The sequence below is a fragment of the Scleropages formosus genome, chromosome 9 (genome assembly GCF_900964775.1).
Source record: "Scleropages formosus chromosome 9, fSclFor1.1, whole genome shotgun sequence".
NCBI lineage: Eukaryota > Metazoa > Chordata > Actinopteri > Osteoglossiformes > Osteoglossidae > Scleropages > Scleropages formosus.
The window spans coordinates 10526654-10552906 of NC_041814.1; the positions used below are offsets into that span (position 1 = coordinate 10526654).

Below are 26253 nucleotides of genomic sequence, written 5' to 3' on the forward strand. Positions count from 1 at the left end.
ATTTATTCAAATCAGGGTTGCTGACGTCTACCATCCTGTTTTTCTAGAAAGCCATCAAACAGTTTTCCAACTAAACCCGATAGCATCACCTGTATGAAGTTACATAGATACAGTATGTAGCTCGCTGACATTCCTGATCTACTTTTCACATCTGAGTAATAATTTCACATAAGCAACTAAGGCTGCATATAATCACACTGACTTTAAACTTAAATGTTGCAAATTAGCGATCCTAAATGTTTCATTGAAGAAATTGAAGGAGTAATCAACCCATTGTAAGTAACCCACTAGTCCAATGCAGGTTATACCCCAGAAGTATAAGCCATGAGGGAGGGTATACCCCAGATGGGCTATCAGCCCATCACAGGGTAATTACACAAACTCAGTCACTCAAACAGTGACCCACACACACACAGGCTGAAACCATGGCAAACCGGAGCCTAACCCGGCAACACGGCACGCAAGGAACACACCCCGGACAGGATGCCAGTCCACCGCAAGGCACTCCAAGCAGGAGCCGAACCCCAGGCCCACCAGAGAGCAGGACCCGGCCAAGCCCGCTGCGCCACCGTGCCCCCTCAAACAGTGACGCACTATGAGCAATTTAGAGTCCTCGATCCACCTGAAAGCTATCTTTGGACTGTGAGAGGAAACCACAGCAATGAGAGGAAATGATGCAAACTTTGAGAACATGCAAACTCCTCAGAGACCAAACCAGATTACAACCCTAGCTTAATCAAAAATCCAGGAGCTGTGAGGCACTGCATTCCATCCTTCAGTCAGATATATTTAAAACAATACAACGGCCGCTACAGCAATCATCAAGGAGAAACCAATATGTTAAGAGTCAATCAATTTAAAAAAAAAAGAAAAAAAAACAAACTTATTGGCTGTCCCAGTATGTCCACTTGTGTACATTCAGAAGAATACAACCACTCTCATTACATTAATAACAAGGCCATTTATAATGCATTTTGTGAACTGTGGACCTTCCAAACAGCCATGGAGTCCTGCTAATGGCCCAGTGTGCTAGTTTTTGTCTCAGCAGTCTGTGGAACTAGTCACACTGGCAACCAGTCCAAGCTAGGCCAAACAATGGGAGTGGTGTTTTTCTCCTCAACTTAAGCGTTTACGGGATATTGACTGATGTACAGAAGGAACTTGTCACTTTACTGGCAGTTGAAAAACAAAGTGGACTCAGTCAACTTGATGACTCATGTTCAGGGCACAGCAGAGAGCTTTAAACTGAAAGAGGAAGATGATGAATGTCTTCAGTAGCAGGAAGCCACAAAACTAATCACCAAAAAAAAAAAAAAGAAAAAAAAAAAAAAAAAACTTCAGAGGTCACAGGTTTTGGGAATAAATGGGGGAAAAGAATAAAAATACATACAATAAAAGAAGGAGCTTGATAGAAGGTACAAAATCCCATTTAAAGTGAACAAGACTAAAAAAAGTTGCATTTAACTGAAACCCTTCCATAATCAGAGAGAAATGCCAAAAACACTGGTGCTTAGGAAACTCTGAATAGACTGGCCACATGTCATGCCATTTCTATTCAGATCTGTGGTTTTGAAAAAAGGACACTTCCCATACGTACAGGCCCCTGCAAGGCTTAATTTACTTTCAAAATAGGAAAAAAGAAAATTTAAACTGAACACTTAATTTTCTTCAAAACCACTAAAATCTTCAAAGGCATTGGGACCAGACAGTACTGCGCCACTGAATTCAAAAATTTATTTAGAATGTTAAATGAACAATCCTGTAATGGCAACCGGACCCAAAACTAAATTAAGTTCTTATTTTTGACCACACTTTTTCCTGTAACAGAAAGACGAGTCAATATTATGGTCAGTACTATGTAGCCTAGCCTTATACTGCATCACATTAAGTCACATGTGCTGGTGCCATAGGGCATCTTCACTGCTTTTTTCCCCACACTACCTCACAAACACTTTGCAAAAAAAGCAATATTCCTTCTGCTAATGCAACGGCAACACTGGGAAAAGAAAGTCGATCACATCACTCAACTGACTTCCTGCAAAGAACTTGGTAAAGGATGTTGAACATGGAGTAAGAACTCTCGTGTAGTGTGGTACTCTGAAACGAGCATGAACAATGGAGATATTTTTAGGGATACCCCCATTTTAACAACACACTGCAGCCTAGGAACACGGTGCAGTAACAGAAAATGAAACATTTATTAGCTAGTGTTTCTAACACAAGTTTCACTGCCCATTTAAAAAAAACACTAACTTTCTACTTTGCTTCAAGATGCTACATAATTCAAGTAACATAAGGTAAAATAATAAAACAAAAGCAGAAAAAGTCATCTCCATCTGCCTGTTGAATGAGAGGACTCAGCTGTTAACTCATACGTGGCTGTTCACAGGAAAAACTTTGTTCTCCTTACAAAACAGCGAGATCAAATCAGCTCAAAGCACTTCTCTGAATTTTCATAATCCCATGTCTTTATATATATTTTTTAAGTTTCACATAATGGTACTATTCATCATGCTACATAATAGTTGGCTGTGTTTTGGTCATTGATTTAACACCAAAACAACCTGTACTCATCTGTGGAAAAGAAAACTGACCCCCTGTGACACATGCATTTGACTGCCAAGTGAAAAAGAAAACCAATAGTGTGCAAAATCAACCTACACATAAACTACTGAAGAGCTTAAAGGAATTCCCGTTCAGTGGAACACAAAACAAAAGGCCTCTAGAAATGCTCCTTTTCTCACAAACAAAAAAGCGGGTGTATGACACAAATGCAAAGGAATGTGGAAGAAGGAGTGCATCGTGTTTCGGAGTGCAGAACAGACGTATCACGTCCCACAGAGGTTCCCTTCCCCCATCCACTTACTCATCTGCCGATCTCCATAGCTGATGGCTTCGGCCAGCGGACTCCATCCCTGAGCGTTTTTCACTTTGACGGGAGCGTTGTGGGCGAGGAGCAAATGGGCACACTCTGTAGGGACAGGTGGAAACATAACACACACATTACTCCAATCTCATCACACCTCAGGAGAACGACCCTTTTGGTTAAGTGGCAGTGGTGAGTTGGGCCATTCCACAAGTACTCGACCGCACAGACATGAGTTGAACGGGGATTCAGCAATAATATATGATTAAATATCAATGACAAGACAGATTTTAAAGGCATTTTTCTACATGGGCTATTTTCAGTCACTGAATACACCCAGGCAAAAAAATGGGTCTAAGTCCAGCAATACTCAGTATTTATTCCATTTGCATTTAGTTACTAAAAGTTTTCAGCCAAATTCTGGACAACTTCTATGGTTGTGGCTCAAGACTGGTTTATGATAAAATATTAAACAATAAGCTGAAATAATCAGATTTAAGATGACTGTCACTCCAAATAGATTTGTGGTCTGATATTCATCTTTCGCACAGTAAAATGAAGAAATCTTTACAGGTTGGGGTACAACTGCAGGACAAGCACAAGCAGGACAAGCTTCACTCCACTGCTAATGACAAAGAACCATTGACACCGACTCAGGGAGTGTGTGAGGGAAAATACTCGCACCTAACAGAAGAGTGTGTAATATAATAGTAAACCATTGTGCATGCTAAGTTGTTGTGACCATTCATGGCCCAGTATACTTGTGTTACATGTCCAATATACATAAGTTTTCCTTCCAAGCAACTTTTTACAAGATGGTAATCATGTATCTACGGATGCTCCTTGACTTACGATAGTTTGACTTCCGATTTTTGGACTTTATGATGGTGAGCTGGCGACAGACATTCAGAAGAAACTGTACTTCGAATTTTGACCCCCCCCCCCCGTGGAAGTGATATGCGGTGCGACACTCGCGATGCTGGGTAGCGACAGCAATCCGAATCTCCCAGTCTGCCACGCAGTCGCTATACAGGTACCCCCTATATCTACATTGTGTTTTTGTGCATCCATAATGTCACAGAAATGTCCATCTGTGGCTCCTGCTACAGATGAGAAGAGGAGGAGGCAATTACTCTTGAGAAGAAACTCAAGATAATTGCCCAGCATGAAGGCAGCAAGCCCGTAATGGCCATCGCACGTATGCTAGGCTATGATGTTCGGTAGGTTAGGTGTATTAAATGCATTTTTTTCGACTTATGATGGGTTTTGCAGAACATAACCCCACCCTAAGTCGGGAACCACCTGTATTGTCAATGACAGACTAGAAAAAAATATATTGCACACAACTTCAAGTAAATGGTGCCAAATTTTACTTTATTTACTCTCTACTAGTTCAGTAATCTCTGGATCCATGCTCTTCCTGCAGAAAAATAGTTCTACTGACATTACATATGAAATACTCATGGAACAGATAAATATATAAGGTAAAAAGGAAAGTTTACCAAAAACAAAAGATAATCTAGTAAGCACAACTAAAAAAAAACCTCCATAAATGAAAAGTGAACAAGCATTTGCAACAACAAAGTGTTCTATATCATTTTAAAATGTGCTCATCAGTGATTTCAATTTTACAAAAAAGTCCCGATTTCATATCATTATCTGACACAAAAGATGCACAAAAATCCACATTTGTGCTCCAGCTAATAGCTGCCAGAGACTCGTCACAATCGCAACAAGCACCCGAGTGTCCAAAGTAAGGAAGTTCCCTTGCTACGCCCAGCAAAGTAATCCATCACATCAGGCTGAAAGATACGCAATGTGAACTGGGGCAGAAAAGCCAGCACAAGGTGAATTGGCAGGGGGGGGCTGCAGTACACTGAGCCTGGGTTCACTTTTAGAAAATCTTCCCCCCCATTAAACTCACCGTTAAGAGCTTCACTGAGAGAAACTATTTTCTTGAATAAATATATATAAACTTAGAAAAACACTTAAAAAGTAAATCTTTGCACAACTCACTGAAGCTGTAGCTAGTGAAGATGGTGAGAGTGCCCAAGATCCCGAGTACATGATCACAATTTATATCAGACCCAAAAAACCCTTTAAAGCAAAACCCAAAGTAGTTATAACAGCAGAAACAATACCCATTGCACCACTCTGTACATTTTTTTTAAACCTTTTAAAAATTGCTACAAAACATTAACATCACTGAAAAGTATTTTACTCATGCAGTTTTACAAGAAGCCCTGCACAGGTGAACTTCAATGGAGTGCGATTACTTACATACTCCATACACGACCTACGGCACCTGCCAAAAACATTAGCCATGTAAATGTATTCTGAGAGATCCAATAAAGACCTCTGGCAGGTCAGAAACTGTGGAACGATGTTCAGCGGAACCTGATGATAGATGATGGCATGTTTCAGCTTCTTGTAAACATCACCATCTCTAACATTTTAGAAGAGGTGTCATTTGACTTATGGAGGTCAGCAACAGCTCCCGCAGTTTATCCTCAGCAATGCATACCTCTTTGCATGAGTTCTTTTACACACTTTTATAAAAATAGGTGACATCTCAAAAGCTATGAAAAAAAAAGATAGCTCTATAAACTTCTAGAAGCACCCAGTAAATGTCAGAGAATGGGGGGAATGTTATGCAGCTCTACATTTTATAGTATTCCTAATAACTGTGTGACTGATAGTTTTAGTGTGTGAATGATAGAGCGAGTGTGTTCCACTGATGTATGGATGAGTGACCCAGTGTAAGTAGTGTACCTAGCAGTGTAAGTCACCTTGGTGAACAAGGTATGTGGGCTGATAACACTACATAGATTTCATTGGAAGCAGCTTTGGAGAAGTGTCTGCTAAAATAAATTTAAATGTAACTGCAGGGAATATTCACTTTTCAAAAGTTAGTGACAAAACCTCTCTCTCTGTACAGTTCAGAAAGTTTAAAACAATTTACTTATTCCTACTGAACCAGAAAACATGGATTTCTCATTTGGCTAAATCACAAATACACTTGAAACCTCTTGGCTGTTCAGATTTTCAAATACAAGTGTACAAAACTTCTATTCGTTGTCGTAACAATTCAGAAAAATGGTGCTTACATAGAAAATAAATAAGCAATGTTCAATTCCCAATACAGAACTCCCATTCCATTTGATTTGACAATATATTTTCCTGTTCAACCATCAACTGCTGTTTAAGAGCAAATTTCTATCTAACACTGCTTCACTTCTCGCTGTGCTTAAAGGTTCATTTTCTCAAATCCTTTAAGTTCATATTACCTCTAGAAAATAAAAAGACCATGTTTAGCTGCAGAAAACAGGCATCTGATCTTTAATTTGTGGAGCTAAGAGGATCTGGTTATCTCACACATTGAGGACTATCCAAAGAGCAGAAACCTACGTTACATTTGCACCGCAAGCTGGACTGCCCTCCCGGTCAGCTAGGCTAAAGCTCCAATCGACCTGAGCGCAGTGGAACAGAAGTGCTGAGAACAAGAGTAATAGGACGGACTCACACAGACTGCAAAGGACAAACATTCCAAACACTAACATACACTTGGATGTCCTCCGCTTCTCTGCATTCTCCACTTTCAGCATGCACTGCGTTACTGCATTCAAGACATTTCTCATAGAAATTTCACATAAAATGGATCACACCCATTATCTCTGTTTTCTGAGGCTATTTGTTTGCAAGATGAGGCCCAGATGGCAAAGAAGCTTATTCCCGATATTACTCCTGTTCTCTTTCTTACTAGAACTTGTCATGTGTTCTAGGACTGCCACGACTTAATTCAAAAATTGCCCAAAACATACGTAACCATTAATAAAATTATTCGAAGGTTTGTCAAGGAGGTGCTAATTAGCATACTAGATGCATCTATTATCAAGTTTCGTAACGTTACTAAGTGCAAAATATTGCATGACAGTCTGGAACAGTGAACATCTGTATGAGTGTCAGCAAAATGAGATACTGGTGCATACAGTTCACAAAATCATTCATGTTCTTCTTCGGGACACTTGTACAACTACATCTTTGTACATTTATTCATTTAGCTGTTGTAAGTAGCTTTTCTCCAAAGCAACTTACATCAATAAGGTTACAATTATTTACCCATTTATACAGCTGGGTAAAGTTACTGGAGCAATTTAGGCTAAGTACCTTGCTCAAGGGTACTACAACCGGAGGTGAGGATCAAACCTACGACCTTTGGATCCAAAAGGCAGTAGCTCTAACCACTACGCTACCAGCTGTCTACTATTCAATTTATGTTTATCATCTTTGTTGGATTTTGTCACAGCTGAAGAAATTTAAATGGACCAGAGTCACTGGTGTAAAGTACACTAGACAAAAGAACACAGCCAGCTACGTTTCAAGATGATGGAACTTGATATGAACCGCTATTCTGGCTGGGTCACTGAGAAAATGTAAAAACTGGGCTGCTTCCCTAACCGCTTCCTTATTTTGTACCCTCAACACTTCCTCTCAGAATGAGGAGCTGTAGTTCTCTGTAAGGTGCACAGAAATACTTTATTCAATTCTACTCTCCATTCAACAAGTAGGGACACATACAGTATAATACTGAATGGTGATGCTTCACCTTGTCCTATGAACCATGAATTCAGTCAAAGAGAAAAACGAGACTCAACGACCACAGATGCTTCTGTGCACAGTAAAAAAAGCTGAGGTATGAATCCTAGCAGTCACTGTTACTATAATGGCAATCTACCCAACCATTTCAGATTTCACTTTATTTTTGTACAGTACCCTTCTCAACACGTTGCCTCAGGGCATTTAACAATGAAAATACAAATATCAGTCATGCAACAATTAACAAGGTAATAATAATTAAGATACTTAATAAGCATGGGAAGAAAAGCCAGAAGGCAACAATTTCCATGTTGAATCGTTAATGTGCTCTAAAGTTCCAAGTGCCAGAATAAACTGTACTTGTCCGCAAATTTCATAATTAAAAAAAATTCACCCAAAACAATATGCTGTGTTAAATGGACCACTTAGATTTTTTTAATTTATATAAAAGCCTTTCTAAGCAATGGATGAGTACCAGCCAAAGAGCTCCGGGAACATTTATTGGAGGATGGGGAAGGATTATTTGTAGAAAGAGTTAGAATTGCACACAACTTATATTTTACGGGAATCATACATAAGTTGTGCTGGCTTTGTCTGTGGGCTTAATCACTGATGTTTTTTCCTGCACTTGCAGATCGGAGCACAGTAAGGCAACCGAAATCCTTTATGAAATGAAAACTCTAAAACAAACTGTTCTTCCAACAGCATAAAGGCTCACATATTGGATAGAAACTGATGAACACATCATGTATCTGTGTAATGGAATTACTTGTGAATACCTGTGCTATTGAAGCACTTTCTTAGAAACAATTAGAGCAATAATCTGGCAGTCTACTGGACTACATACTACACATTTGCCACCTTGATGAAGAGGACTACATTTGAGACAAAAGTCTTATGGGGTGAAATGAGGATAAGAAAAAAATACAAAATTATATTTTCTCAGCTGCCAGATTATCACCTCGCTGCTATCCATTGGCCAAGCAGAAAGTATTTTCTAGTTTTTTTTTTTTTTTTTTTTTTTTTTAATTCTCACAAGGTTGTGCTAAGTTAAGTTTTAGTTTCACTCATTTCAGCTGAGACAACTGCTCCAGTATGTCAAATAGCTGTACAAGTATGGAAAATAGTGAACTTTACTAAAGTGAGAACTGAGCAAGCAGTAATAATACTAATAATAATAATGCCACAAATTCTGTTATCTGTCTTTCCAGACCCAAAACAATGAACAAAGCAACTCTGAGGCTCAATAAACACAATATGACTCTGCAGGCTTAGCAAAGTGTGATCAGACCTTGCGTTGAGGAGCCTCCGAGAGCTGCTGTGGTACAAAATATTTTTTACATATTAGCCATTAAAAAAAGGATATATTGCTGTTACTGCCTCCTATGCATATTGCCTTATAAAATATGCAGGAAAAGGTGCATGTTATGCACGTATGTTTCATTTCAAGACAAATATGCAACAAATAAAAATGGTTATTTAATCAGTGATTAGCTCATTTGAAATATTAGAAAAAACAGCAGCACAAAAGGGCTGCATGAAGTCCTCCTTGCATTAGTCCCAATGCTAAAACTGCTATTAGAAGAAACACCAAGTCTATATGCTCTCATTCATTTTGGAAATGACACAGAAGTGAGCATCTTATTTTAGCAAAAAAGTGAGCCTGTTCCACCCATGGGCAAAATGTGTCTGAAATAGTTCAGTAATTCTACAGTTTCCACAAGACAGAACTACCAAACATGTATATTGCAGGCATTTCTTTCTTTTAAAATTTTTGGTAGCATCCATTCAAGTACAACGCTATTCTCTTCAAGTACTCTATTTATTGAATGGAAAACAACTTTCCACTTCCCATTTCTGGTAGAGAATGGAAAATTTACAGAAGTCTGAATTCAAAATAGACAGCCTTTACATCCTTCCTGTTGATATGACAACAGTTCTGAGTCCTACTGCACAAATGTACACGAAGCACACTAAAAGAACGAAGAAGGTATAGCAGCACTTACAAAACGACAAGTCACAAATGCCTTGATACAATTGTGATAGGAAATGACAAGGAAAAAAACATTTGTTTACATCAGTAGACAACTAGCGGTTTCCAATCAATGATTTAGAAACTAACTGAGCCACATATTTAAAAAAATTCACACAGCGCAAGAGGACTCCTGCTTACCTTTGTGGCCCATCATAACAGCAAGGTGAAGAGGGGTGTTTCCTGTGGCAAAAAGAAGAGAGACAAGGACACAATCAGAACATGACTGCAGCGTTCCCTATCCATTCTAGCTGTTCACAGCCGTCATATTACAACCCTTTTCTAGGCACATCCACAAGGCGTGCAACAGCATATGACTGCGAGCTCCTTTGACCCCTTTAGTGAATATTGTTTGAGACCAAACATTGAGCATCACCTCAGCTCTGTGAAAATCAGTGTGTTACTAGTGTCTGAAACCTTGTTTTCCACCCCATACGCCAACTGTACTTCAACATGTTGGCATGCATCTGCTAAATGAAAAATCAAATAAATAAAATAAAAATATCCAGATGGCTGTTCCAGTTGGTTCTGCAGTTGTTATATGCATTTGTTTCCAGAAAAAATGGTACACAGCCTTGACAAAACAAAACTGTATGCAAACTGGAACAGAGAAACAGTAATTAAAATATATCTGCATAAACTACAATGCAATAAGACAACCTGCACCTATCATAGCTCACATGCTTAAGTAAAATGATTTGGTTTACACCTTAAATTTTATTATTTAGCAGACGCTTTTGCCCAAAGCAACTTCCAATGAACTCTATGTAGTGTTATCAGCCCACACCCCTTATTCACCAAGGTGACTTACACTGCTAGATACACTACTTACAAAGGGTCACTCATCTATTCATCAGTGAAACACACTCTCTCTGTGTCACTCGCACACTATGGGGAACCTGAACAGCATGTCTTTGGACTGTGGGAGGAAACCCACGCAGACACGGGAGAACATGCAAACTCCACACAGACTGAGTGGGATCAAACCCATGTCCTCTTGCACCACCATGCTTCTGGCTTATGGCCAGATCACACTGGCATGAGGAAAAAGCATTTCAGAATCGGAACGAGCTTTATTGCCAAGTATGTTCATACATACAGCGAATTTTTATATATATCTACACAAACACACAATTTTTTTTTACATAGCTGTAGACATCCTAAACATACTGGATTTTGACTTAACAGTGGTATGTGAAATCTTACAACCTCCTGTAAAACCTTAGAGCCACATCACCACTGTCCTCTGGCAGCATTCAGTCAGAAGCCCCACATGTGGGCTCCTTGCACTGCTGCGGGGCTTCAGTGGCACCGGTTGTTGGCAAAACTAAGCACTTGTCTTACGTTACATATGGAGATTTTTTTTTAAAAAAAAAAAAATAGTACACATATTTTCCTGTGAACCATCAAATGACACCCATTAAACTTGAAAAGGCTCATGCAGGTATGCTTGATGGGTAGAAGTAACTTGCAGAGAACTGAAACTTTGTTATCAATTCAGCAGAATAAATCTGAAGCCATTGCCATTTTCTACCAGTGATGTGGAGTCGGAAGCAATTACTGGGTTACTGGAGTCTGAAGTTTTGTGTACCGACTCCACAGCCCTGTTTTCTACAATCAATATAGTTGATCTAGCTCATACCCAAAAACTCTGCATTATCAATGAATTCCATGGGATCTCAGACCTGAACACTCCTCACTCTACACTCTCAGACAGGCAAGTAAGGAAAAACTGCAAACATGAAAAGAGTAACAGGCTTTTGTTTACCAACATGCACAAAAATCTAGAAATGTATGATGCCCAGATGTCAACATTAGCAGTATTTTTATTTATTTATTCTATTTTTTTTAAGTCAGCTACATCACCTTTCTACCCTGCTGACTCCAACAGAGATTGGTTTCTCAACAGCGAATTAAGATACAGTTCACATGAGGGGTGATTAATAATCCACGGTCTGTTGTGGGGGGGGGGCAGAGCATTGTAATAGTGCTTGCCTAGGCCTTCCTTGCCCCCTCTAATAGACACTTCAGAGCTCTGTTAGATTCCTGTGAAGTTTATTCATGCTGTGGGCCACACACAGCAAGCTCAGCAGAGTCCGTTTAAAAATAATACCAGCCAGAAAATGCCCACAGGGCATTTATGCAGTCATTCTGGAGGACGCTCTGCAGGTAAAGCTCCTGGGGAGATCCTCAAACCACTAATTCTTTGTTTAAAGTGCTGTCTGCACCGCTTCCTCTTCACAAATCCAGTGCAGACTGTGGCCTACTTCTCATTAAAGATGTTGTGGTAGCAGCTGAGAAGAACATTTTTTTTTGTTGTTGTTGTTTTCCTTGGTTTTATACGAGACTGCTCAACCACAGTGGTCAAATGCAAACCCGCCACAGATGTAACCATCTGTGAAAACGGTGTATGCAAAGTTGAATCGTACCTGTTCAAGGTACGAGAAGCACCAGTGGGCTGCACACCCAGTACATAAGAGAGAGATTATTCGAGTCATATAACATTCATGCATTTTATAGGTTTTAATGATGATGGAGTTATGTGCCTGGCAGATGAGTGCAGGCCATTCAAAGGACTCTATATGACAGGAAGTTTAGGAGAAGGGCTCCTGAGTGAAAATAAAAACCACTCTTACTGGTTCTATATTACAACCCACCAGTCCTGCCCTTGTTTCACAAACCATTGACAATCAAATTTAACTCACTCTGTTGACCAGTGGGGAGGCAACAAGTCAGTAACAGCCAAGGCTATTAATGTGTAATACAGAACAAACATTGCACTTCAATTATGCAACAGTATTTCTTGTTATGCCTGCTGGAATCAGTGGAAAATAATCAAGGGCACTAACTTCTCCAACCAGTAAGCAAACTACTAATTGCAAATTAAAATATAACTCATTTTCTCTGCAAGGATAAAGGGCAAGCAATTATGTTAATACATTGCTCATAGCATTACAGCAATTTAACCTCAGTATATACACAATTACAATCATCTCAATAACTCTGTTATAGCCAAACAACTGTCTTTCTGTATGCAGTCAATTTAATGCAGCTACTTAGGACAGTTGGTAAATGAAGCTCTACAGTGCTCTGCTATTGCTGTAACAACAGTTTCTACAGTCATTGACCTTGAGGACTCTTAAAAGCTTTCATTATAGCGGTTGCTTTTCAATCACTCACTCACTCTCCATAACTTTGCCCTACTCAGTGTTGCAGCGAACTAGAGCCTATCCAGGAATCAATGGGTACAAGGTTGAGGGGGGGTACACTGGATGGGCTGCCACTCCATGGCAGGGTTGCCCCACACACACGGCAATTTAAAATCATCATCAATTCACCTAGACTGCATGTCTTTGGAATATGGGAGGAAACCAGAGCACTCAGGAAACACACACACACACACACACACACACACACACACACACACACACAGAACATGCAAACGCCACACAGACTGACCTAGAGTCGAACCAACACCCAAGCAACTCGGGCACTGAGGAGGAGTGCTACCTGGTGCGCCACTGTTACACAGAATATAATGCAACTAACCACACATATTTATCCATGAGACTGTGTAAAATATGGCTGGGAAAACCAGGGTTTACTCTGCTGTATTTGGATGCGGAGGTAAAAACAATGACAACGCAAACAAGTATGTATTGCAGAGCTGCTTCCTTTGCACCCAAAGGTTGCGGGTTCAAATCCCACCTTTAGCTGTGGTACCCTTGAGCAAGGTACTTACCCTAAATTGTTCCAGTAAAGTTACCCAGCTGTATAAATGGGTAGATAATTGAAAGTAACTTAGGATCACGAGTTGCTTTGAAGAAAAGTTTCAGCTAAAATAAATAAACCTTAACGCAGTCAACAACTGTAGTGAGTACAAGCTGTAAACAGGCTCAATGGGGAGAAAAAAAAATCTGATAATTTACATTCTTAATAAAATCAACTTTGCAACTGTTGAAAGAGTAACATCTGCACTTGTAGCCATGAACTTTTGAATTACATACTAACACGACATGTCAAGGGAAGGCTGTCGGTTCGAATCCCATTGCTGCTGTACTGCCCTTGATGATCAAGGTACTGCCCTGAACTGATCGATGATGATGCACCAAGAATAAATACATGGGTAACTCAATGTAAAGTTAACATTTATAGTCAGTAGGTTGGTTTGGACGAACTTGCGAGATAAAGGTTAAATTAATCATATTTAATAAAAAAAATATTATTATTCTTATTAATAGATGTGTTGGCGGATGGGAGGGAATGAATGGGAACAAAGCAGGACTCGAGTCAAGGTGGCCCTGCCTGTCACACAACCCCCAACCCACCTCAGAGCCACACCTTCTCCCTCACACACACATACGCGCGCGCTGACACCCGTCACTCGGCTCACGAGCGAAAGCCCACAGAACGCGTTCCGTCTCCACTTTGATATACCCGTGTTACATGTACGGCGATAACGCGTCAAGTCGGTTGCGCAAATCATAGCGAACACTCAGGAGCAGGACAGCCAAGAATCATGAGCCGGCGACGAGACTGGACACAGCGTGAATACTGAGCAGTGTGTGTGTGTGTGTGTGTGAGTGTGAGAGAGAGAGAGAGAGAGAGAGAGAGAGAGCGGGAGAGATGCCGGTGCTGATGGCCCCCCGCCCGGCCGTCTCCCGCTGCGCGGCGCTTAATCGCCTTACCGTGCACATCCTTCTGGGCGATGTTCTGAGTTCGGATTAAGGAGGACAGGCGGCGCACGTCCCCTTTGAAAACACACTCGTGCACCGGGTAGAAAGCGGCGCAGTTGGCGACCACCGGATTCTTGTTGTCGTCGTCGAGCGCGCCCGCTGCCGTCTTAGTGTTCGCGTTGAGCGGCGGGCTCTGCTGCGGGCTCGACGGCGAGCGGATCAGTTTGTGATTGCTGAAGATCTTATTGCTTTTGCCTTTACTAGTCCTGCCGCCGGAGGACGTGAAAGTCCCCGCGGCCGCTTCCTCGTCCGGCTCCAGCAGGTCGTGCTCCTTGCTCGGCCGGTGGTCCTTGCGCAGCGAGCGGATCTTCTCTCCGGTCATTTCTCACGAGGAGGGAGAGTCAGGGGCGCGAATCCGCGAGAGCAGGAGGAGGCGCGAGCCGTCGACTGCCTCTGCTCTGGCTGCCTGGTCTGCCGTGCTCGGCTGCCTGGAGAATACTGACGAAATACACCCGCGAGTCGAACAGCATGAACACAGCAAACAACTCAGCTTTACCGCGCGGCAGCAAAATCTCACTTGTAAATGTAGGCAAAAGGACCGCACTTCGCCTCTCAGACTACTCCGTCCCAGCGTTGGCGGCTCCTACGAGGCATAGCCTCCGCTTCCAGAGCAGCTGTAACTGCCATCTTGCGGTTATAATCTCGCGAGATTTTGGTGCGGGACCCGCTCTATTATCGCGAGGGATCGAGGGAGCGCCGTTGCACATACAGTATTTTTAAACGTCGAACCTACAACGTTTCACCTTTTAAACTTGGGGTCGCAGCACGAAAAAAGGAATGTTTCATTCCCAGGAGCGAGCTTTGAATTGTGTTGTTGGAGACTCTAAAATCTTTGACTCAAAACTGAGCAATACGTAAAACTGGTTAAAACACGAAACAAAGCACCTGTCACACGAATTTCACATTCTAAATAGATCATTTTCAAATAATGCGAAGAAGTAGCACCTCTAATGTATACGTTGTTTCACGCCTAGACTGGCAGGTTTTCAGTAGCTACGTTTTGGTGCACTGGTGGGAGAAAAAGTATACACTACAAACGATATGAGGTCATTAAATATGAAAATTTAATGTGATTCCTGCACCCTTTGATTCTGCAGGCTCCGCTGCTATGGTGATTTTAGAGTTTGCACAGCGCACTTCCTCCCTCTAGTGGCCGCATGAGGAAATTTTACTGTCATATGTTATGTAGCTCTTGAAAGATGAGGCCATAGGCTTTGGTAATTCAGCACACATATTGTAATAATTCAAATCTTTCAGCTCACTGTGTTTTAAAAATTACTATCCATTGTTGGCGACCTGAAATACTGAGGAAATATGCAACTGTTGTATTTTTTCTCCCTTAGTATTTAAATTTTTTCTGCATAATCGGATGAACTCATAGGTTTAGACATATTTATTATAGTTTATATTTTAATTATATTAAAATATTTCTAAAATAATTTATTCAGAAGCATTTATGCAGGTACTTTTCTGATGTATTCTGGTTCATGTGGTGGATTGTGATAAATGGACTGTACTTTAGAATCATGTCTGCACCCAAATCTCTTCTTCTCACTGTATTTTTCTCTGAGATGTACATTGCTTTTGAGAAAAGCATCCACTAAATGAATAAATGTAAATTAATTAAAGTTTCTGAGATTGGGTGGCACAGTGTGTAGCACTGCTGTTTCACAGTGTATGAGTTGTTTGGGCATATGTTCGAATCCACCTCTGTCAGTTTCCAGATTCTTCTTGTGTCTCCATGGGTTTTGTCTGGATGCTCTGGTTTCCTCTCAGAGAAGTGCTTTTCAGATGAATTGCTGTTTAACTGCCGATGTGCATGTGCAGCTAACTTGGACCCATGTCCTGTCCAGGGTGTACCTCTGCTTTGCACCCTGTGATCTCAGGATGGGCTCCCAGATGAGCGGTTAACGTAAGTGAGTGAGTGAGGGAGGAAGATTCTGAGGCCTAAGTCATTACAGTGGAAAAAGCACTGCTTTGGGTAAAAGCACAAAGTAATGTTTGTTCACTTTTTCTTTCTTCCATCTGTTGGGTCATCCCAGAGAATTACATAAAAAGCACTCTTTCCATACCAGTAAGGGTGAAATAATGTTTGTACCACTATAAACCGCTCATCTGCATCTTCTGTCAATGGAATCCAGGTTAAAAACATGGATCGTTATTATGCCAGTACTATTAGCAGATCTGCTTTGGAAAAAACTTTGAATTTTCATAGCAAATTAGATGTAGCCAAGAAAGTTTTTCATTCTGAAAACTAATTTTCAAACACAAGTTTTCCCTCCACATTATTTTGAATAATCAGTTTATAGTCTCAGGACTGGATCAGTTACAATATTGTCTTTGTTGGGACAATATTGTCTGTACTGGAACATTTGCTCCTACAATGACTGCTAAAGAATCAGGGGCTGCCATTTTAAAGCATGAATATGCTAAACTTTTGAAGTGCTTTCCCACTAATCTTCCTCTTTTCACTAAATCCTCTGTGATATATGGATATGATATTTGGTCTATTTCCCTTATCAACCTGGCGTTTGCATTTCAGATGTTAAATGCCCCAATTCACTTATCAGAAAGGCCATTATTGGCAGCAGAAGGCTAGTCCAAAGGCTTATTGTAAGTTGTCAGCATTATATTGTGAGTTTGTTCCCCACAAAATATGGTCCATAATAAAATTAGACACACTTCAAAGTTATTTATTAATATTACCCTTGTGATATATACTTAAGAGGGGGTGCGGTGGCACAGTGGGTTGGTCCTGGTCCTGCTCTTTGGTGGATCTGGGGTTCGAGTGCCTTGCGATGGACTGGCGTCCCATCTTGGGTGTGTCCCCTCCGGCCTTACGCCCTGTATGCGGGGTTAGGCTCCATGTCCCGTATGGGGCAAGTGGTTCGGACGGAATATATACTTAAATTTAACTAACATATCTTTAGTTTCAGTTTTTTCTGCTCAGCAGAAATGGAAAGAATCCCTCATCCGTTTTTGTTTTTGTCCACATTCCAAATATTTCTGGGACCAAATTGCTGTAACGTTTTTTCTCTTTTTACAGTCTTAATATTATTGTCTGTATGGTTCTTTTCTGCCTTGGGGGGCGCGGTGGCGCAGTGGGTTGGACTGGGTCCTGCTCTCCGGTGGGTCTGGGGTTCAAGTTCCGCTTGAGGTGCCTTGCGACGGACTGGCGTCCCGTCCTGGGTGTGTCCCCTCCCCCTCCAGCCTTACGCCCTGAGTTGCCGGGTTAGGCTCCGGTTCCCCATGACCCCGTATGGGACAAGTGGTTCAGGAAATGTGTGTGTGTGTGTGTGTGTGTGGGGTTCATTTCTTGCTGGGGAAACTGGCAGCAATGGTTTGGACAATGCATTTTAATCTTATCAGTTCATTGGGTAAATTTTCATTTTCATAAAGCAAGTTGCATTAAATTTAGGCCCTACTTTTTTATATATATATATAAACCTCCTCTAATAAGAAAGCCTAAGAAAGTCGCAGATTATGATGAACATTTTGCGTGTATGTGCTAAACTCGATTTTTTTCTGTGTATTCTACCCGTTTGTTGTTATTATAGTGTTCTTGTATTTTGTAATTGTTTAATATATCTTTGTAGTGCTTCTCCACAAAAAAAAGGCGAGCTTAAAAGGACACCGTTTTATTGAATCATCATCATTATATGACACTTTACTGCAAGGTCTCCGCACCGCGGGCGTCACATGGGTCCTTACACGCCTCTCTCTAAGCCAATGAAGACGTCATTCTCGTTCCGGATGTTCTGATTGGTTGTCATCGACCCTGTCATTACCGTTCAACATGAGGTAAATAGTAATTTCCTGTCTCTCTCGTCACCAGCGCTGACGTTCAGAGTCCGAGCTTCCCGATACCTCGGTAGCACTGTATTCGAGCGCACATCGACCGCATGGATTCTCTCAGGGCGGCCGATCTCATGGAGGGCTTTCAGAGGGAATTTAAGTCCTTCGCAACTGACGCTATCCACGTCGGTCAGGAGCCGGAGCAGTGGAATTCGATGGCCGTAGTGCCGCCCATATCGCTGTCAACCACCTTCAAACAGTTCGGACCGGGAAACCATGCGGTGGGTTGCGTCAGAAACTCGTGTTAGCCGCCACAGCTACCGTGGCTTATTTGTTATAGACGAGCCGTTAGGTCGCCGACGCTGTGCAGTGGCCCTGTGGAGATAATTGGCCGTCTCGTGGAGGCTGACGCGAGCGGCTCGTGCCACGGGTCGCCGGGTCGTCGGGGACACAGGCAGAGCAGCAGCATAGGCAGAGCACAGATGACACGAGACTGAACACGCAGCAGCCTCTCTAGCTGTTTACTACGTTTTACACGTACATGTACATTTTTGATTCATTTAGCAGACGCTGTTTTATCCAACTAAGCGGCAAAAGCGATGTAACACTAACATGATGAACGTTTTCAGAAACACGTTACCAGATAAATTACTCAACACATACATTGTGAAATGATAGCCTAGGCTAGTTTTGTGTATTTGAAACCCGGCCTGATATATTTTTATTAAAGCTTTAATATCTTGTTCTTGTTTTTGATTTTGTTTTTGTACTTTCAGAATTACCGTGGTGTAAAGTTTCCTGAGTTCTGGGAAGAAACGGGCAGCTGCTAGTGTGGTTCTTCACAGCTGCAAACGAAACGAGCGACACTTAGTTTAAACGTTTCCGCGAGTTTATTTTTTAAAATAAATAAGTACATAAAATATGTTTACGGCAGGTTTTTTGTGTTAATGACATAGCAGGTTCGGCGGCTGAAGGAGAAAAGCTAAACTGGGCTTTTTTTTTCTTTTCCTTTTTATTTTTTTTTTTGTTTTTTGAAGTGAGCTGCTGAGCGCGGCAGATAGGAAGAGCGCGTCCGTCCGCGCGCCTCTTTTTGTCAGGCTCACTGTGCGGTGCGCGTGCACGTTTCCCCCGTCGACACACGACGGTGGCTACACGCTAACCACAGTCTAACAGACAGAGTGACAAAAATCCATCCTTTCTCGATGTGAACACACAGGTTCCTGTTGCTTTCGACTTGTGATTCTTTACTATCGTAGGTAGTTCAATGTCACGATAAATAGTTGGTTACTAAAGGTGATAATGAAGAATATGTTTAGCTTTTCTGGGACAACACAGTCCGATTAAACAACTTATTTACTTAGGTGTATTCATCAGTTTGCTAAAGAACACCTATATTTACTTATGTCATGATGACTACTGTGAATATGTAGTAGTTTGGGTACTTAACGTAATAGCTAATGGTTGGTATTCACCGCTTTTAGTGCCTCAAGGAATCAGGTGTTGTATAAGAAAAAGGAAAAAAAAAACATTGCTTGCACAATCTCACATACCTCAACTTAGACAAATACTGCAGAACATTTCAGTAATGATTTTCCATTCCTAGGGAACTGTAGCCACAAGTGACATGTTATTGTTATAGTTTTATTACACACATATAACTGTATTGTATCTCTGAACTCATGGAATCTCTTTTTACCACTTTCCAGGGTTTTGAGTACAGTCGAAGTGGAAACCCAACTCGGAACTGTCTGGAAAAAGCAGTTGCTGCACTAGATGGTGCCAAATACTGTGAGTTGTTTGCTTCAATGTAGTAATAAGCCAACAGTATGGTCTCAAGCTGTGCCCAGTTATCTCATCTGTTGTTCTTTCATTAATAAATAATTTTGGTCAATGTGCCTGCTGTAATCATCATGACTTGTGATTTGTTGTGTGTGTATTCAAAGACTGCCTTAGAATAGTACGCTGACTGTACAATACTTGTACCTGTATACACACACACACACACACATTTTCAGAACCGCTTGACCAGATGTTATTAATTGTGTATTAAGTAGGGCACAGCAGATGCATTAAAGTGCAATTTTATTTCAGGTCTCGCTCTTGCCTCAGGACTTGCTGCTACGATGACTGTCACACACTTGCTGAAGGTTGGAGATGGCATTGTGTGCATGAACGATGTGTATGGAGGTCAGTAATTACACAGCAAGTGATAGTACAGATGTTCATATCGCTACTTTAACCAGCAGTCACAGTATGCAAATGAAAATAATAGTGTAAAGACAATTTATAATTTTTTAATGCTACCTCACTAATAGGTACAAACAGGTATTTCAGCAAAGTTGCCTCTGAATTTGGCCTTGAAGTGTCTCTCGCTGACTGCACGCAGCATGACGTCCTGAAAGCGGCTCTTAAACCAAATACAAAGGTAACAGTGCATTTGGGCACCACATTTGTGTCCATTTGATGCCATTTTTGTTCAGCGTTAAATGAGTTTAGTGTGATCTTAGACTGAAACTGAAAAACAAAGACAAGTTTATGTTGTTTTCTCCTTGAATTGTTACAAACTAAGCAACTTTCTACAACCTGAATAGGATACACACAACAGTCATGTCTCTTAAATTGCAGGAGAACAAGTGAAGTTCCTGGCAATCTATTAATTCCTTTGTAGTGGAGAATGGGAAAGGGTGGCTGTTTTAAACTAGCAGCAATTAGCTTCATTAAAAATCTGTGAAAAATATCCCCTAAAACAGTATTAAGAAGGTATAGTATGCTACAGAAAGTGCTGTGCTCACCTTCTTGTTTTTTCTCCTCTCGCCTCAACTATGTCATGGTAATATAATGACCAGGAGCCACATGACATGAGCAAGCAGTCAATACATGTTTACCACCCTGAGCAGAGTTTTCAGCTCAGGACAGAGCACAGAACCTGAACCCCATTATACAATGTCTAACAGTTGTTAACTTCAGTTACTGTAATTGTTAACTATTCCACATTTTTGCCCCAGCATGTCCAAAATAAGAAGGTTATTATAACCAAACACTGTTTAAAGAACATTATCATTTTCTAATAAGTTCTTGTTTTAAAAGAAATGTAGTGCAGACTTTAGACTTCCCATTGTAAGTGAAGTGGACCGTTCAGCAACGGAATTCTTTTCTCTAGTTACTCTGGATTGAAACTCCTACAAATCCAACCATGAAAGTTGTGGATATCGAGGCCTGTTCTAAGATTGCCCATGAGTACAACAAGGACATTCTTGTAGTGGTGGACAACACATTCATGTCTGCTTACTTCCAGGTGAGGTATTTATGTATATATGCTGATTTAATGTTTTTTGAATTGGTTGTGGAGTTTTAATGTTAAAATACTGACTATATTTATAATTGTGCTATACAGGTGGTTCCTGACTTACGATGGTGAGTTAGCGATAGGCATTCGGTAGAAACGGTACTTCAAATTTAGAATTTTTATTTTTTTTCCCCCGGGCAAGTGATATGTGGTGCGATACTCTCTCACGATGCTGGGTAGCGGCAACGATCTGCATCTCCCAGACTGTCACGCAGAGATGTGTATTAAGTGCATTTTTGACTTGCCATATTTTCAACTTACGGTTTCACGAAACATACCGTAACCCCATTATAAGTCGGAGACCACCTGTATTACATACTCTAATTTGTCTTGATCAGGACTTAAATGTCTGCAATTGCAAAGTTGCTCAGAAATAACTCATTCTATCTAGTAGAAAAAATAGCCTGCTTGGATAAGCTACTGTATGTGTACTGTAGGGATGAAAAAAAACATGTTTAACTCTTTAAAAACTTCTGTTTTTGTTTGCACATTTTTGTTCTGTCCTTAGCGCCCCCTAGCCCTTGGAGCAGACATTTGCATGTACTCTGCAACTAAGTACATGAATGGTAAATATAAAGATTTTTAAACCTGTTTCTTTTTAAGTTTACCTTTTTTACTGTTTTTATGAAATGCAAATTGAATTTCGTTTAAATGAACTGGGCTAGCAGTGTATATCCTCACCTACTCTTTGTGTGTGTGTGTGTGTGTGTGTGTGTGTGTGTGTGTGTGTGTGTGTGTGTGTGTTTCTGCTCGAATTTACAGGCCATAGTGATGTTGTTATGGGACTTCTGTCACTAAACCAAGACCACCTATATGAACGGCTGAAATTTTTGCAAAATGGTGAGAAACTTTAATTTAATCAATGTCAAATGTCATTGTCAAATCACCTTCAGGTGGCTCACTATAAACTTGCGAACAAATATATTTTGACACTGCTGATTTACAGCTCTTTGTATATGTGAGTTTTAACTGAGCTGAGGAGTGACTTTATTTTTTTAACGGACTTTTGATTCTCCCCATTTCTCCTTTACCACCCAAAGCTCTGGGTGCTGTCCCATCCCCATTTGACTGCTACCTGTGTAACCGAGGGCTGAAGACTCTTCACCTGCGCATGAAGCAGCACTTCAGCAATGCCATGGCAGTAGCACAGTTTTTGGAGGCTGATCCACGGGTGGAAAAAGTCATCTTTCCAGGTTGCTAAGGAGGCAAATGGTATGATGACATGGCACTTCTGATACCTTGTAATTTTTCTGACCTTTTCAATTCATTGCATTTTACAGGCCTGCCGTCACACCCGCAGCATGAGCTAATGAAGAAGCAATGCACAGGCTGCCCTGGAATGGTCACTTTCTACATCAAAGGAAATCTGGAACATGCCATCATATTCCTCCGCCAGCTGAAGGTGACATGAAAATGACAACAATTTTGTACATCTTTTCAATTTAAATTCTGGCTAAGTGGAGACATTTTGCTGTAGTAATCACTTGAAGAGGTTATATTTTGCAGTTCATTTTGTCTGTGGTGGCAATTTAAAGACATGAGGAAAGATCAAGGACAGCAGCAGTCGATATTCAATCTTTGGGGAAAATTAGCCCCAGAAAATAATTTAAAGAATTTCTAAATGGCACTCAGTAGTGGGGGTTAAAAATATTAAGTATAAGTTAGTCTGCATTATGAATTGTGCCTACTTTGCAATCACTTTGCTGGCTCCTTGTACAGGCAAGTTGACTTTGGTTTGTTCTTAAAGGATTAGTGTTCCACCTGCTCAATGCCCTTAGTGTCCTTTACAGCTAAAGTTGATGCCATTTTATATACATGTGCTATATTTTTGCAGATGTTTGTGCTTGCTGAGAGCCTTGGAGGTTATGAAAGCCTGGCGGAGCATCCGTAAGTTTCGTGTCAGTTATTCAACTTAATCTTAATGCCTTTATTCTCAAACACAGGATTGGGCAGTTGGTCTATTTACAACTTAAGTCAAGAGTTGTAAATATCATTACACCTTGATTTAAGGGATATTTATTCTTTCCCGCAATGAATGCAAATGTTAAAACTTTGCCACCAGCTTAAATGAATTGCTGCCAGTTATTGATAATGAGGTTGATATACAAGAAAGGAGTTTAATGATCATAAAGGCACAATGCAGGTTGGGATGTTATTATTTTGTAATAGTAAATCCATGAATTCACAATGGAAGCAATAAAAGTTTCATGAGCTCTCAACTTTGTCCCCATTGAAAACTATTAAAGGGTTGAGAATGAACTTAACCTTCATGCAGGCATGGAAGAAACGTAATCATTGTCTAACCACAGTCTGCCTTTCACTGAAAATTCATAATACATGTGGCTCGCAGGGACAGTTGTTTTCTCTCATCTTCAACACTGTAGGTTTGAAAGTGATTTCAGTCCGTGTGTGAGATGTTTGACATTTTCTTTTTGTGCTTGTTTGAGTTCCCTGAATTTTCGCTATATAGTTCACCAACATAGTAAACAATGCATATCCGAGAAGGAGTTTAATGAAACCATAATATTGCGGACAAGAGGCGCATTATCATGGAAGTGACCTCCAGAGAGTTGCTGATGGACTGCTGTGAGGGTCTTATGAATATGAAAGTTAGTCCTTTGTGGCCAGATTACTTGGCCTGTTTTGCAAAATTAATTATTCAGCCCTATTATGCAGTCAGTTATAATGAACAAACACACACAGGTTGACTGAAACTGCTTGTCCCAAGTGGGGTCGAAGCAAACCAGAGCCTAACCTTGCAACACAGGCGTAAGGCTGGAGGGGGAGGGGACACACTCAGGACAAGACACCAGTCTGTCACAAGGCACCCCAAGCTGGACTTGAACCCCAGACCCGCCAGAGAGCAGGACCCGGTGAAACCCGCTGTGCCACCACACCTCCTTTATAATGAACAGAGCTTTTTTTTTTTTTTTTCCTCCCCCCCTTCCAACTCCAACTTTTTATTCTTGCAATGTAAAATGTTAACAAAACGATTTCATTATTTTTGTTCGTCTTGTTCTTTTAGTGGGATGATGACACATACCTCTGTGCCTGAGAATGAGAGGGCTTTACTGGGTATCAGTGACACACTCATCCGGTTGTCAGTTGGGCTGGAGGATGAAAAAGACATAATAGAAGATCTGGATCAAGCTCTGAGTAAAACTGTAAGTGCCTGGAATCGCAATTTCCTCTTAGCAATAATGCTTCTTCTTAGACATGTGCAGGGGATGCATAAGGGACTATATCACCAGACAGTGGCAAATCTTCACATATTTTTGGTGTGATATTTTGCTCATGGACCAAAAAATTAGTCTGCTCTAATCTAAGTTTTGTTCCCTAGCTTTATGGAACACATAAAGGAACTGAGAATTAATGTCTGTAATTTAGAAGCTCTTTTGAGTTATGGAAAATGTGTTCTGGTACAGGCATTTTTGTCTTACTTCCAGCCCTTTTCTGTTTCTTTTGTGTGGTTCATTGTTTAAAGGAAGGCAGCACTAAAAAGCCGCCTGGGGTATCCCCTGGTCTTATGGTCCAACCATACGGTTGCCCTGGAAACCTACACAAAGCTGACACAGCAATTGCAGTGTATTGGCTTTGGGAGAGAGCGCTGTGCATTCGTGTCAATGGAGAATGGCCATATTTTGCTATACACACCTCCCCCCTGCATTTTTTTCTAACAGCTTGAAGATACAGAATCGCTTAGTAATTGTTGATATAGTTACCTGTAGTTGAAACACCAACTGTTTTGCACAATCATTATTCTCTTTGGAACCTTACATAATACTATAATTACACAGAGTAAAACAGGTGCCCTTGAAATAATTAATAAATTGAAATAGGTTATTTTGATCTTGAAGAAAATGTAACCCTGTCTTGTACAGTGGTAGTAACATTATTTGCAGATTCTTCGACTTAGCATCTGCAGATTTAACTTTAATAATAATAATAATAAATAACTGAAGCTGCTTTTAAGTGTTGAATTTACTCAAATCGTGAAATGTCTTTTTCCTTTTCTAGCATCCACAGATGAAATAGATTCAATAAGATGTGCCTCATTCAGTATCTCAATCAAGAAGACAAAGGACTTGACAGAAAAAAGTTTCCATCTTTCACAAACATGGGCATTTTCAAAGTGAGTTATATCTATATAGCTGAATCAGGGAGCATCCTACTTAAAACATTGTACCTCCTTAAAGTTGGAAATATTTAGTATGTCAAAAACTCGGACTATTCAAGAAATTAATTATATTTCTGTCCATATTAATGCAAAACTTGTGTGGGGAAATGTAATACTTATTTTAATCTTTTTGTTTAAATTTTGAGGATACCCTAATTTCATCAAGGTCCAGGGGCATTAAATGAGTGATCAATGGGCAGGAAAAGCATTGTTGTTTTTTTTTTTTTTTAAGCTTCACATGATACATTGTGAATAAAGACTTATGTAAAGAATTACATGAAATCTTATCTAGTGGCACAAAGTTATCACATTTTTACTTACAATATTTTTTCTGGTCTGCGCTCAAAATAAAACTAATTTTGTTTGTTTCTGCTGCTACTGTGATCACATATATAAACCCATAAAGCAGGATTTTGGGTCTCTTTGTAAAATTGGTTCTTTATTGTGGGATTTTTAAAAATCATTGCAGTGTGCAAACTGTCATTGACAGCATGTCTTGAATAAAGTGTGGTTTAAATCCCTGTGATTCCTTTATGTGGGCATTAGCATTTAGACAAAGTTACATGTACAGCAATTCTGATGGGGTTTTTCAAAAAGAAGGTGAAATAAATTATTTGCAGAACAAAGTTGAAGCCAGAGAATAGCCACACTGATGCCACTTAGAGCATGCTGCTTGAAAGTATGTCAACCCTATAGGGATAGTCA

The 26253-nt window shown here is 40.5% G+C and overlaps 2 protein-coding genes across 2 annotated transcripts in view; one reads left to right on the top strand and one right to left on the bottom strand.

Annotated features, from left to right (window-relative positions):
* The window catches only part of ankrd13c (ankyrin repeat domain 13C), a 31488-nt gene extending 16632 nt beyond the window's left edge, over positions 1–14856 (bottom strand). Inside the window, exons 1-4 of the mRNA XM_018726841.2 lie at positions 14748–14856; positions 14183–14668; positions 9636–9677; positions 2867–2971 (exon numbers count right to left, since the gene is read on the bottom strand). Coding sequence (XP_018582357.1) covers positions 2867–2971; positions 9636–9677; positions 14183–14552 — 517 coding nt within the window. The 5' untranslated portion in view covers positions 14553–14668; positions 14748–14856. The remainder of the gene's footprint in view (positions 1–2866; positions 2972–9635; positions 9678–14182; positions 14669–14747) is intronic.
* Positions 14857–18038: 3182 nt separating this feature from the next.
* Positions 18039–25820, top strand: LOC108919087 (cystathionine gamma-lyase-like). The gene is made up of 12 exons (XM_018726850.2): positions 18039–18306; positions 19732–19813; positions 20117–20212; positions 20341–20450; positions 21186–21320; positions 21880–21937; positions 22134–22211; positions 22412–22564; positions 22652–22773; positions 23206–23258; positions 24397–24535; positions 25389–25820. The coding sequence occupies exons 1-12, from the start codon at positions 18133–18135 to the stop codon at positions 25404–25406; spliced, it is 1218 nt and encodes a 405-aa protein (XP_018582366.1). The 5' UTR covers positions 18039–18132; the 3' UTR covers positions 25407–25820.
* Positions 25821–26253: the final 433 nt, after the last annotated feature.